The following is a 13,613-nucleotide window of genomic DNA, read 5'->3' on the forward strand; positions in this document are numbered from 1 at the left end:
GATAGGTACCTAATAACTTAAAACCAGGGTCTAGAAGCTGCAAACAAACAATCAAAAACAGAATAAAGGAGCCATAAGATGAAGCAAATAATGAAGAGAAATGTCCATCTGGTGGCCAAGAATAAGATGAGCCAACGAAATGCAGCATTATTTTAATGAGGAACATAACCCACAAGTCCTAAGAGTGTCTGGGTAAAAAAATGCAAGGCTCTGTTGTTGTGTTGGTACTTACAGAATCTTACAGGGATCAATTAAAAAACACCAAAGTACCAAAATGGACAGATTGGATTAAACAATGACAGATTCCCAATAGAGATGTCAAAACTGTGACAAACCACCATTTTATTTATCAATTTTCTTTTCTTTTTTGTTTAGAAAATGTATCTTGTATGCAAGGAATTTTGGGAGGGCAACATAAATAACCTATTCGTGGCGTGGTTGGTGTATTTTAGGAGGAACTATAATGAATCTGAGTATTTGGACTTACGAAGGTGTCACAGGGGCACATATTGTGTTTTCTGGCTTGTTGGCAGCTGTCTGGCATTAGGTGTATAGGAATCTAAAAATATTCTATCATGAGTGTACAGGATTTACACAAAACCTCTATTCCTGCATTTATCAAGAGATTAGATCTCAGCATATATGGAAAAAAGTTTATTGGCCTATCCTTTCTAATTTAATTTAATGGAAGTGAGATGAAACATAGTGCAGCTTATGACAAAATTCCTCATGATGCTAATCTCATATATATGAAAATCTTTTTCCCCCTTTTTCCTTGCATTTGGGAATGTATTGTAAGAGTGGACAAAAGGAAGCCAACAATCGAAGTAAGAGATGATTGTAGTCAATTCCACGTGGTTTGGCTTCAATGTACCCTTTCATTCTCCACATTCACTTAACCTTACTTGATTATAGATGAGGTGTTCTTATTTTAAGTTGACTTGTGATGTGCTACTAGACTATGAATGGCAATGGGTAGGGTACCTGCAAAATTTGCCCTACCCGTATTCCAACCCATCTCAAAACCTACTACCTGAACCCATCCCAAATTTGATTAAAAATTTGCCCAAAAATCTTAAACTTGTCCCATCAAAAAACAATAAATCTATTGGATACCCGAACCTGCCCGATTAATCTTTATTTGGATTGGGTTATTTGGGTCGGATTGGGTATCTGTCCCGAAATTATGAAAAAATAAAAATAGGGGGGGGGGGGGGTGGACAGAGGGAAAGGCTTTTGTATAATAACCTAAATGTAACTAATATCAAGTAAAAATCAGTAATACATCAAACTTCCAATTCAGACTTGAACAAACAACCATAATCCATAATACAACATTAAGTCCATAATCCCCTCACCCCTCTATTGTATATATATTTTTCGTAAATTTTTTTTTTTTTTTTTGTGTGTGTGTGTGTGTGTGTGTATTATAATCTGGTTCGGGTAGTGGGTACTCGAGGGTCAAATCCCAAACCCTAACGGGTTTTAATTTTAAATCCCAAACCCTTCTCGAACCCTATAAGGTGTTGCTAAACGTGTCGTATTAGGGTTCGGGAAGGGTCGGATACCTGAAAAAACTTGCGCAGCTCCCATCCCTATACTAGACTTATTTCTTAAGCTTCCCAGTATTTTAAATTTAGAAAGGCTAGATATTTAAAATATTCAGTGCATTATCCTCTCCTTTTGGAGGTTTAGATGGTAATATATAATTCCTTACTCTTTTACTAATGCTATATTTGTTTTCAGATGTTCTTCTAGTTGAAATGATACCTAAGATTCTTGATCATGTTCGTAGCTGCTTATCATCAAATGTTGATCCTATAGTTCCTGATACGATTGAATCCAAACCCGAATCCCAGTTTTGGTTAAACATGATCGAAGCAACCAAAGACCAATATGCTGTGGAAAGGTTGTCTGAAGAGTTGCTGCGCCAGCTAGCCATTAAAAATGTAAGCGATGTAGAAGCTTATTGGATGCTTTGGTTGGTGTTTAGTCGGGCTTTCAAACAAAAAGCTGCAATGAGGTGAGCTGACGTTCCACAGATTCTATGCCTAATAGGAATTTTAGTATTGCATATCAGCTGTTTCCCTTTTCTTTCAATTGATAGATGAAGTAAACTACTCAAAATATTACATGATACGTCAGCCAGCATGAATTACAATATTTTCTAAATTTCTTTTTATCTTTTTTATTGTTCTTGAAACAATGTAAAAAAAATCCTTTATTGTATCTCTACATGAATACAAATTTCTGCCTTCTGTATACAAACTTCCTAATTGATGGTGACAAAATTTTGCAGTGTGCTTCCCATGCCTAGTGAATTCTGACTGAATACACAGCTCATCAGTTGGCTTTCCTCTTTGCACATTTAGCATCAACTTGAATTCAGATTGAACTGCTAACTTGAGCCTATATCATCTGCGAAATTCACTTTTGACTATTGTACTCCCGTATCTTCATGTCTTTTATAGCTATGTTTTATGAGCTCTTCTCTATGTCATTACCCACAACTCCTGTTGCTGAAAATTATGAAGCTAGAAATTTATAAGTTTTCTTGTTCTGTTCTCTCAGGAAGGATCTAATTCAGTTTTTTCTTTAAATTGATTGATTTGTTTATTTCAGGGCTATTTTTGTTGATAAATTTCTACACTGGAAAGTGTTTCCCATCGCTTGCCTGAGATGGATTCTTCAGTTTTCTGTTTTCGAATGCCCACCAAATGCTGATACACGAATGGAAGGTCAAAAGACATCACATTTTCTTGATACAGTGGAACGTCTGGTTAACATTTGGTCCAGACGCGAGTTTGTTCAATCATCTCCCATGGAGCAGCAAGCTTGTATCCCTTATGGCCATTAGCATTCTCATTACATTTAATCATCATGTATTTGTATTCCTTTATGTCAAATTCAGATGTAACTGCAGCTGTTGGTCTATGCATAGAGAGAATGTCCAAGGAAGAATTAGAGACTACCAAGGATGTCTTGCATTCCATTCTTCAAGGAGTTAGCTGTAGTATTCTGTCTCTAAATCAAGTAAACTTTGTCCTGACAGCCTCTCTTTATTTTTAACATTTGATTTTCATTGTTGATAGGTAGACTGGAGAGCCCCATCGATCTAGTTCGAAAAATGGCTAGTTCTATTGCACTGGTGTTCTCCAAAGTTGTTGATCCTAAAAATCCTCTCTACCTTGATGATGATTGTGAGACTGTTGACTGGGGATTTGGGCTTTTATCACAAAAGAAAGAGATAACAGCTGCTTCTCATAACAATGAAACTATAGATAAATTTTCTTTATCTAAGGAAAAGAAACGTGCATCTGATAAAAAAAAGCAGAAGGATATGAAATATGAAACTGTCCACAGTGATGCTGTGATTTCAGACTTTAGGTTGGTAGATCCTGATGAAGTTATCGATCCAGCTACACTAAAAGGTGAACACATCTGGGATGAAGAGGAAAAAGATGATGAAAGCAGGCATTCTGAGACTTCAAGTGACTCATCATTACAGCCATATGATCTGTTAGATGATGATACAGATTTGCAGAAGAAATTCTCACAGCTGGGTGAGATTGCTGCAGCATTACGAAAACCTGATGACCCAGATGGTGTAAGTTCTTAATCCATAGTTAAAATTTTCATGTCGTGATAGTATCTGTGCTGGAATATTTGTCATGATAAAAGGAGGACTTTCAATTGGAAGCTTTTTTTGCGAAATTTCTTACATTGTCCTACTTATAGGTGGAAAGAGCACTTGATGTTGCTGAAAACCTTGTAAGAGCATCACCTGATGAACTCCGGCATAATTCAGGTGATCTTGTTAAAGCACTTGTTCATGTACGTTGCTCAGACATGACAATAGAAGGAGAGGAGGATTCTGCTGAAGAAAAGAGGCAAAAGGCGCTAGTTGCATTACTTGTCACGTGCCCATTTGAATCTTTGGATGTTCTGGCCAAATTACTATATTCACCAAATGTGGATATCGGTCAACGTATTCTGATAATTGATGTCATGACTGAGGCAGCACAAGAGCTTGCTGACTCTAAAATCATAAGAACAAAACATCAGCAGAGGGATTTGATATCTACAATTTCTGGAAGTCAACCATGGTTCATTCCTAGTAGCAGAGGGCCTCCTGGAGCTGGTCCTTGGAAGGAGGTTGCAGAACCAGGGACTTCTTTAAGCTGGTCCCATCGTTATGAGAGAGAACTTCCTTCTAGACCTGGTCAAACAAAGTCGGGAAAATCACGTATATGGAGTCTTCGGAAAGCAAAAGATTCCCAACTGGAATTGTCAAAAAATAGATTTCCTTTGTATGCTGCTGCTTTTATGCTCCCTGCTATGCAAGGATTTGACAAAAGAAGACATGGAGTAGACCTGCTTAATAGGGACTTTATTGTTCTTGGAAAATTAATCTACATGCTTGGTGTTTGCATGAAATGCATGGCTATGCATCCAGAAGCATCAGCTTTGGCCCCTGCCCTTCTTGATATGATAAGATCAAGGTACCATAAACTTAAATAATTTATTGGTGCATCAAGATTGATTGCAATGTTTATAATAGTGGCTTGTGTTTGTGCCAGGGAGGTCTCACATCATGCAGAAGCATATGTCAGGAGATCTGTTGTCTTTGCAGCTTCTTGCATACTTGTAGCTTTACATCCATCATATGTCGCATCTGCTTTAATTGAAGGCAATCAGGAGATTTCTGTTGGGCTCGAGTGGATTCGTACATGGGCCCTTCATGTTGCTGAAGCTGACCCTGATACAGAATGTTCATCAGTAAGTATTATTAAGACCCGAATAGAGACTTGCATATTGTCTATATACTGTTTCCATCTTTATTTTCTTTTTGATTCAGATTTTGTATCACAAGCAAGTATTAATACCGTGGAAGTTTTTCATAAATATTATTAGCAGCGAAGCATTTGATAGATGAAGATAAGCAAGCGATGTTTCGAATATTTTTTTTTTTTATCATATGCTACCTGGAAAATATGACTTAAAGTGTATATTGTGTTGTCGTCCAAGCTTTGCGACGTCTTGCTTTGACACTATGTTGCAAGAACCATCTGCCTTTCATGGTACACCTGCTTTAAAAGTTTGGTTTAGTTACTGCATTTACCTTTTGACACTAAAAAGATTTTCTTTAGCAATATCACAAGCTCTGGAATCATTATCTCGCATGAATGACATCTGTCAAACATATACTATTTTCCTTTCTATTTCAAAATCTTGTAGATTGAACTTGTAAAAAAATCATCATGCAAATTTTCCTTGTTTTCTATATGTTGCAAGAATTCTTCCACTTGGCTAAGATACTGGGTTGGACATGATGCAGGTTGACACTAATTCTGCAGGCTTTGTCTATTCTTTTTAAAGGAGTGTAAAATGCAATCTCAGGGACATAGAATGATTCAAAAAAAATCCTAAACATTATTTCTTTATTTACTTCTAATCACTAGATCACTACATCACATTGAAGAAAAATATTACGGTTGTGAAATGCTAAAGAGTGCTATCATGAGACATAGATGGTCTTAACTTACATTTATTTGGCTTTATTTTTGATGAATTATCTAAGTCTACATGATGTGCTTCTTTCATGAGTTGGCCATGTTGTTTGGCACATCGCTGATAGGCTGTTCTTTGGGGTTGTCACTTCCTTGCTCCTATGCATGAAAGTGTTCCCTTAATAGCATGTTTCATCTATAATTTCACATTATTTCTTTGGTCCAGATGCCCTGAAAAATTTGATATGATGGATTTAGCATCTTTGGTTTCAGAGAATTTGTTCAGTACTCTAGTCAAGGACTGGTGTCTCTATCATATCTAGAGCAAGTGTTGCAGCTAGAAGTTATAACAATTTGTTGTTGCCATGCTTGCTAAATTGGTGCAAAAGATGTTGGATCATATCGTGAATTTTTTTATTTGTAAGCTCATGTAACATGAAACATTTCATATCTTGAAGGGCATCTAATTCTAAAATTGTTTCTACAATAATGTTATTTTAGGTAGCATAACCCTTGATAAGCTTTACGCTGACCATTGAATTGTCCAGTTTAAGGTTTGCTGTACTTGAGCATATTGCCGTGTATTGGGCGTATCATTCCTTACTAGTATTGAACAGAGTCCATACGAGGGGCGCACTGAGTCTCGGTATGCCAAACCAACCCCCATACAGGGTGTAGCAACACTAGGTAGTAGGTATCGAGATAGCGAACCTTGGTCCAATTTAATATTATGATAATGTATCTGATCTTCTGTTCATTGTGGTGCTTCCTCTTGTGCTAGTAGAATGAGTAGTGAGAAAGGAAATATGTGCCTGGTTGCAATTTTCATCATGGACGATGCTAGGTTTGAGGTGAGAGAGATTTTGATAGTGGAGGAAGTAAATGCTCGGTATATAAGGCCAAATATCAGGGGTGGGCTCATGTATCTCCACCTAATACTTTCCGTTTGCACTCTAAGTCTTCTTTTCTCTTTGGTAAATAACATGCATATTACATGCCAAATACTAGTAGGTACATAGATTAGATCAATTGAAACTTGAGAGTTATAACATTATATTATTAAAAAAGGATTTTGGAAGTGGTAGTAATATCATGTTGTTAAGTAGTATATAGGACCATGCACTTTGCCTATTGACATAGAGGACAGAGCGTTTTTGTTTGCTTTCATATATCTTTAGGCTTCCCTATTTTGAGCCATGCTGGAGATCCTATTTGCTCTGCTTTTGTTAGCTCTTTTAATGTGCTCCAAGCAAGGTTCGCCGGATCGACCGTACCGACGTACCGGTGAGCACTGGTACCGGTTGGAACCGGTACCGAACCGGAGACGCGCACGCGGACGCGTTAAATGCTTAATGCTACTCTGTGGCATTAAGTGGCCCATGCGGGTTGGAGCCTGCGTGGTCGCGCCTCGCGTGCGGGCTGTACCGTACCGGTGCCTGTCGGCAATGGTTTGGTACAGGCCGAACCAACCGGTTCCGGTTGGTTCCGCATACCTTGGCTCCAAGTGTATTTGGAGTTGAGGCAAGGTGGGAAATCCTAGTCTAGGTTTGGTCAAAGTCCATAACATGATGTATCTCTTTTATTGTATTATTCAAATGCATTATTTGGGCCATTCAAATGAAGTCCTTACCGATAGAAAATAACTAGGATAAGGATCTGTTTAGGAGTGCATGGTATAGTATATGCAGGGCTGGTGGTTATAGAGAGCAAAGGTCACTGATGATCCGATTGTGAGATGGAAAAGTCTAAGAGAGAAACCATATTCAGTTACATGTTAAGAAATTCCTGCAGTCAGAAGGATGGGGCTTTAGAGTTTAGGTACATAAGTTATTATGTCTTGGTATGATCTCGGAATATATTTGTCGAAGGATGTAGGAAGAGGGGAAGACCTAAAGTAACATGGATGGAAGTTGTGAAAAGGAACCACAATAACTCAAAATACCATCAGATATTACCCTAAATAGAACTGCTTGGCAATATGAGGCTTCATGAAGCCAACCGCAAATATTTGAGGCAAGGCTTGATGGTTATGGTTGTTATGGTAGGAACTTAGATGGAATAAATACTTTCCATTAAGGAAAAAAAAGTATGACACGGTTTCCTATCTCTCCCTAGAGGAGGACTCCTCTAGGAAGAAAGAGATAGGAGAGTTTTGTTGCAAGAAATTTTGATGGACTTCGAGCTGAACAAGGTTCTATTTAGTTTGTATAAGTACACCAATTACTCTTGTCAAATGGATCCCTTACCAATCTCATAATCTTTTTCCTTGGTCGTGGGGGTGTTAGGATCCTAAAATCCTCTTTTCTTCCATGTTGCTCGGATATAGAAAAAAATCACTTCTAAGATTTTATAAATTCAGATACCATTATAGGATCACTCCAATTTCATACAAAGCCTGGGCCTATGCATTGATAATGCAAATAAGAAGCAATATTGAGATGAACCTGCTTGATGAAATCAAAGCATGAATGAAAGGAATTGTTGAATAACTAACTTCCAGATATCCTATTTATAATGAGGAGTTATTGTTACATTGACTTGTAAAATTCTCTGCTTTGAATCCAGAAAACAAAGTTCATGAGCAAGTTTCTCTTGCCACCTCAGAAAAGATCGAAGATGAGACTAGATCTCTCTCTCTCTCTCTATGTGTGTGTGTGTGTATAACCATGTACCATATAATATCAACCAGTAAGCTACAACGTGGTACGTGCTTGGTTTCTAAGTAGATTTTGCCCCTTATGTATTCAGGACTCTATCTTTGCTAACTTAAGACAAAGGTACATGTCAACCAGCTCGGCATTTTTACCATGCCAATGTTTTATAACATGGCACTGTATACTTTACCTCGCCTGCTTTATTGCTTCTTGCTAAGCTTGCTCATACAAGTCATTTTTGTTGTTTTCGTTTGTGATTGGTATAGAACTATTAGTCCTTGATTGCTTCATGGTACTCAGCAGTCTATGACAAAGTAATTTCTTTCATGCATGTTAGTTTCCTGGTAGTCTCTCTAAAATATCTCGTGTTTAATTGTTTGGCACAATCTATTATTAGATTCCTCATGTTATTTGGATCTCAGATCAGTTTAAGGATCAACGATTTGTTACTATCAGAAAAAATTAAAAGGCAAAAGAAAAACCTCAGCATTGCTCCTTCATTATTTACCATTGACAGGATATTCTTGTCAAATAAATTCGAGAAAAGATATATCATATCATGCTTTAAATTTCCTATCAGTCTATTCAATATTAAGAATTAAGATTGGATTATAACATCAGCATTACTCTAGTGAATGATATTATCTAATTGTACTTGCTTGTAACTTTTCATTGTGTTTTCCTCTTGTTGAAACAAGTTTGTTTTAACATAAGAAAAACCTCAGGTTGCTCCATCATTCAGCATAGACAAGATATCCTTGTAAAGAAAATTTCAAGAAAGGAGTATATAATTTCACACTTTAAATTTCCTACCAAATTATTCATATTGAGAATTAAGATTGGATTATAACATCAGCATTATTCTAGTGAATGATATTATCAAATTGTACTTGCTTAACTCATTCATTGTTTTTCCTCCTTTTGAAACAAGTTTGTTTTAACAGAAGAAAACCTTCAGATCACATTTGGTTCGTTGGAATACATCAGGAATAGTTATCAGTTTCCCATTCTAGGACATTCTTATGTTTGTAGGGGGGTTGGTGCAATGGATCGGGTTCGGTTGAGTCAAAAAGTCCTCAAACCATATCCAACCCATAATCAGAGGAAATATGCAAACCAATACTCAGCCCATTTATTTTATATGGACCCATACCAAACCTATAAACCCAATTAGCATTATATTGTCAATTATATATCTTAGTAGATTAAAATGAAATATAGCCAAAGATAGGGACTTAGGATTTGTGTACAAATAAGGTGAAAACCAGGAAAACTGAAAAAAAAAATTAAAATTGGCTCTTTAACATGCCATTCACTCTTCCTTTTTTCAATTTATTTATTCTCTAATCACTAACTGTGTAGTCTTTTTTATTATCCAAACCAATCCTTTGCTAGGCCATAGCTCATCACCTAATTACCACTATCCTAGAGGTTTTGGGATGAATTTTAAAGGTTTGTTCAAACCCATGGCCACCCATTGGGTTGGAGGGCTAAACCCATCATTGACCTATTTATAATCATGTTAGTCTGGCTAACCCATACCCAATCAATTGAAAGACTCTTTCCCAATCTCATCCATTTTAGGTGGGTTCGTGCAGGTTGGTAGGTCTGGATCAAAAATTACTACCCTTATATTATCCCTCGTGCTGGAAACGTGCTCGAGTAATAATGAAAATTCATTCTTACCCTTCAAATGTATGAATCCTCATCATTGATCATAATTAACAATGTCGATAATTTCTAAATCAAGAATCACATGCTTTTAGAGTTCCTAACCAATTCATCTACAAGTTTGATAATGGACATTTTTCCCAAAACTTAATAAATGGGTTTATATTCGGTTCTTTGTTTTATGGATGTGTATCTCATGATCAGTGGTATGATATCTTCATGTGGATGAAATAGCATGTGCTTTAGCACTATGACTTTATTCGATGAACATGCTGTTATCAAATTATTTGTTTTTGTTTTAAATATCTTCTTAGACTGAAATTGTTGGTGCATACGTGCTCGCATGCATTGGTTGTGATCATAAGATTAATTGTTGTCATCATTATGCACCCACATGCATGAGTTTGTTCATTCCTAAAGCTAACTGTTATCATATGTGCAGATGGCTATGACATGTCTCCAGCTCCATGCTGAGATGGCTCTACAGACATCCCGAGCACTCGAATCTGCTGAAAATTACAAGGCTCGAACATGTCCTCTGCCTTCCAAGACAGATAACATCATAATACCCTTCTCAAACATGGGATTTGAATTCTGAGGTTTAAATGATTTGTACATATGCAATAGCATCTCATGATTATTTTACTCTTGATCTCATCTAGACCTCAGCTTCTTATGGTAAGTTAAGAAAATTAGATTCATCACCCAGAAATGAAGTTCAAGTGCATACGTAAACCCACTGATGAAGCCTGATCATGATTCAAGCGACACGTAGTCACAGGTTTAGATGAAACTGCCAGTTGATCTTATTGTTTTTGATGACCACAAGTGACCATCTCACATTAGGTGAGTCTATTCTTGCGCGTCGTCATTGAATTGTATGTGAACCTGCAAAATGGCATGCAGCACATATACAGCCTATTTTTACCTCGAAAGACATATGGCTCATGATGACGATGGATCTTCAGATTTTTCTAATTCCTTCTTGATTTTGTGACTACTCAGATTTAGATTTTTCTAATTCCAACAAATCAGTTCTTAGGTATTAAACTTTCAGTGATGTATGCATTTTTCACATAAAAAGCTCCAAAGCATTTAACATTCTTACTGCATTTAATGATAAGACCTAATGGATGAGGATTCATGTTGCTGGCCAAGTCCTGGGTTGTGTCTTATTGCTTTAGAGTTGCAAAGCCTACAATTTTTTTTTCTTTTGGATCACAAGAAAACAGCACTAATGTCACACCCCTGTCAGTTCCATTAAGACGTCCTGCTTTAATGTTGTTATTCATTTGCATCTTTATTATTATTATTGTTATTGTGATCGTCGTCGTGATCATGATAATAATCATAAATATCATCCCAATCATCACCATCATAATGAGTGATGATTGGATGACTGACCTAAATGGAACTTTGGTGAAGATCTGACGCAGCTACAAAGCAAGGGATAGGCATTCCACTAATTATTTCTCAAAATGCAGGATTTCTTATGTTCTGCTTGGCTCAGAAAGGTGTGATGGTTTAGCAGAAAGATGCATGCGGACATGGCATGCATCTTTAGCTGCTCACAACGAATAACAATGCCCTCGCTGCACCAGACAGCCAAACACCCATGAAACCAAATCCTACATGAACTCCTCCACAGCTATTTTTGGTTCACAAAGGGTAACTAGCGACGGTCTTCTTGTAAGAGCTGAAGCCTTCTCTGGTTGCACCTTTTGCCCTCGTCTACACCAAGGTTGGAGAGCAACTAATATATATTTAATCACTCCTGTCTCAAAACCCATGGCAAAAATGATGGATCTACAACATTGATATAAAAGATTAGCTAAGTTGAGTGCTTGTTTGAATGGTATCATCCCTTGCTATTTAAGCAAGAGGATTATTAGTCTAGGGATGTTAATGGGGTGGATTGAGTGTAGTTAGTGAAATACCAGACCCTAACCAGGACGTTTTTTGAAATAAAAAATTATAACTGTCGCAAAAAAAACCCATAAAATTTAAACCGGAAAAGCAAAAACTGTTTAACCCTTTTTATACATTTCAGAATTTTTACATATAAATAACTAAATTAAAGCTATCATCCATATATTTTTGTAATATAAAATAATTTTTATAATTTTATAATATAAATTAATTTTTATAAAATTTTATATGTAAGTTAAAGTTTTGTTATTGAGTGGAGTATGGGATGGTTTGGATTATTTCATAAAGTTCTTAATTTGAATTTATACAAAATATAAAGAGTATTAACCATCGGGTATTTTCAGTTTGAGGGCCAGTCTCAGATTTGGTTTTGGATTTGGTTTCGGTGGGGTTCGGATCAGAGAATTTATCAAAATTGAAATCAAAACTGAAAACCATTCCTTTTTAATTTCGATTAAAACCTCTCCATCTGGTTTGGAGATGGATACCATTGACATCCTTAAGTCAGTCCACAGGCCATAGGTTAGATCAATACAGAATAAAAAACAAAGATTAGCACCCCTTAATCTCAAAAAAAAAAGCAGCTAAACTGATTTTGGAGAGGAAATCCAATGCTCTCTTCTCGTATATCGGTTATCTACTTGCGCTGGAGGTCCAATTCTTCAGTGCAGTGAATAAGGCATTACCTACTTGACACTGGTGGCAACCAGTGCAACACACTACAGAGTATCTCTTTTCTTCACTAAAATATAATATCAAAAGTTCCTTTGCTGGCCGAAAATTGGAGCTCCCGCAATAGTTTGTGGGCTTGCAAATTACGAAATAAACTCGAAGCCAATTCAACCAATACAAGAAAGAGAGAAAAGCTGCCTACTTCTCAAAACTTAAAGCAGTTCCCTCTTGTCAAATTCCTCTCCTACCGTTTCGTATAAATCCCCTGTTACCATATTGTTCCAAAGCTATTGTATTCAGGAGAGTGAGCACTGAACAAAGAACAAAAGAAACAACAGACTAAAAATATAAGATATACTTATCCCCACTGAAGAACTTTGTCCAACTATCAGATGAGAACATCATTTGAAATCTTTTCTCCCATGTAACGGCAATCAAAACTTAAAAAAAGAAAGCAAAAAAAAAAAGGACAAAAGACACAGAAAGCATCCATGAAATCTAAATACTACTTGCAATTAGGCAACCATCTTTCCTATTCTCACTGCACATCTATGTCTGAAAACATCTCATAGTAAATCAGAACTATTATTCAACTGGGACAAGAATATGACACGAAAATATATTAAATATGTGGCAATATATATTAATACACACATATATAAATACACATATATGTACCCACACATGCGCGCGCGCGCGCACACACATATATATATACACACACACACACATATATATATATATCAGAAAAAAAAGAAAAATGAATGGAAAGCAATATCAGAAACTTGGGATAGGACTCAGCAAAAAAAGTTGCTCTTGCTTGCCTTTAGCCAGCTTCAGAGACCTTAGTGCAAATTCATTGCCATCTTAGTTACGAATGAAACAAAGGAACTACTATCCAATACTCTTTTAAAAGCCGGTATCTGGTGGCTAATGCTTTTGCTTTTCTTGTGTACTAGAGGCAGATAGAAACCATATATGTGTGTGTGCGCGCGCGCGCGCATGTATGTATGTTTGTGTGTGTGTATGTATGTATATATGCATGTATGTATATGTATATGTACTGCATGACTACTTAAGTCGGTTTTCTAGCTTTCAATATGGCTTAGCCTATATCAAAATCCGATCCAATAAAACTACGGGTTAGCTTTCAAGATTCAAATCCGACCCAACTCAG

General features: G+C 36.6%; 1 protein-coding gene across 1 annotated transcript in view; it reads left to right on the forward strand.

The window, feature by feature from the left end:
* EMB2423 (telomere length regulation TEL2 family protein) overlaps positions 1–10,770 on the forward strand; it is a 28,535-nt gene extending 17,765 nt beyond the window's left edge. The window contains exons 7-13 of the mRNA XM_039130898.3: positions 1,747–2,023; positions 2,623–2,837; positions 2,912–3,010; positions 3,093–3,607; positions 3,739–4,502; positions 4,581–4,779; positions 10,278–10,770. Of these exons, the coding sequence (XP_038986826.2) occupies positions 1,747–2,023; positions 2,623–2,837; positions 2,912–3,010; positions 3,093–3,607; positions 3,739–4,502; positions 4,581–4,779; positions 10,278–10,433 (2,225 nt within the window). The 3' untranslated portion in view covers positions 10,434–10,770. The remainder of the gene's footprint in view (positions 1–1,746; positions 2,024–2,622; positions 2,838–2,911; positions 3,011–3,092; positions 3,608–3,738; positions 4,503–4,580; positions 4,780–10,277) is intronic.
* The last annotated feature ends 2,843 nt before the right edge of the window (positions 10,771–13,613 follow it).

The sequence above is a fragment of the Phoenix dactylifera genome, chromosome 13 (genome assembly GCF_051530095.1).
Source record: "Phoenix dactylifera cultivar Ajwa chromosome 13, Ajwa_hap1_PhDact_Kaust_v1.1, whole genome shotgun sequence".
NCBI classification, from domain to species: domain Eukaryota; kingdom Viridiplantae; phylum Streptophyta; class Magnoliopsida; order Arecales; family Arecaceae; genus Phoenix; species Phoenix dactylifera.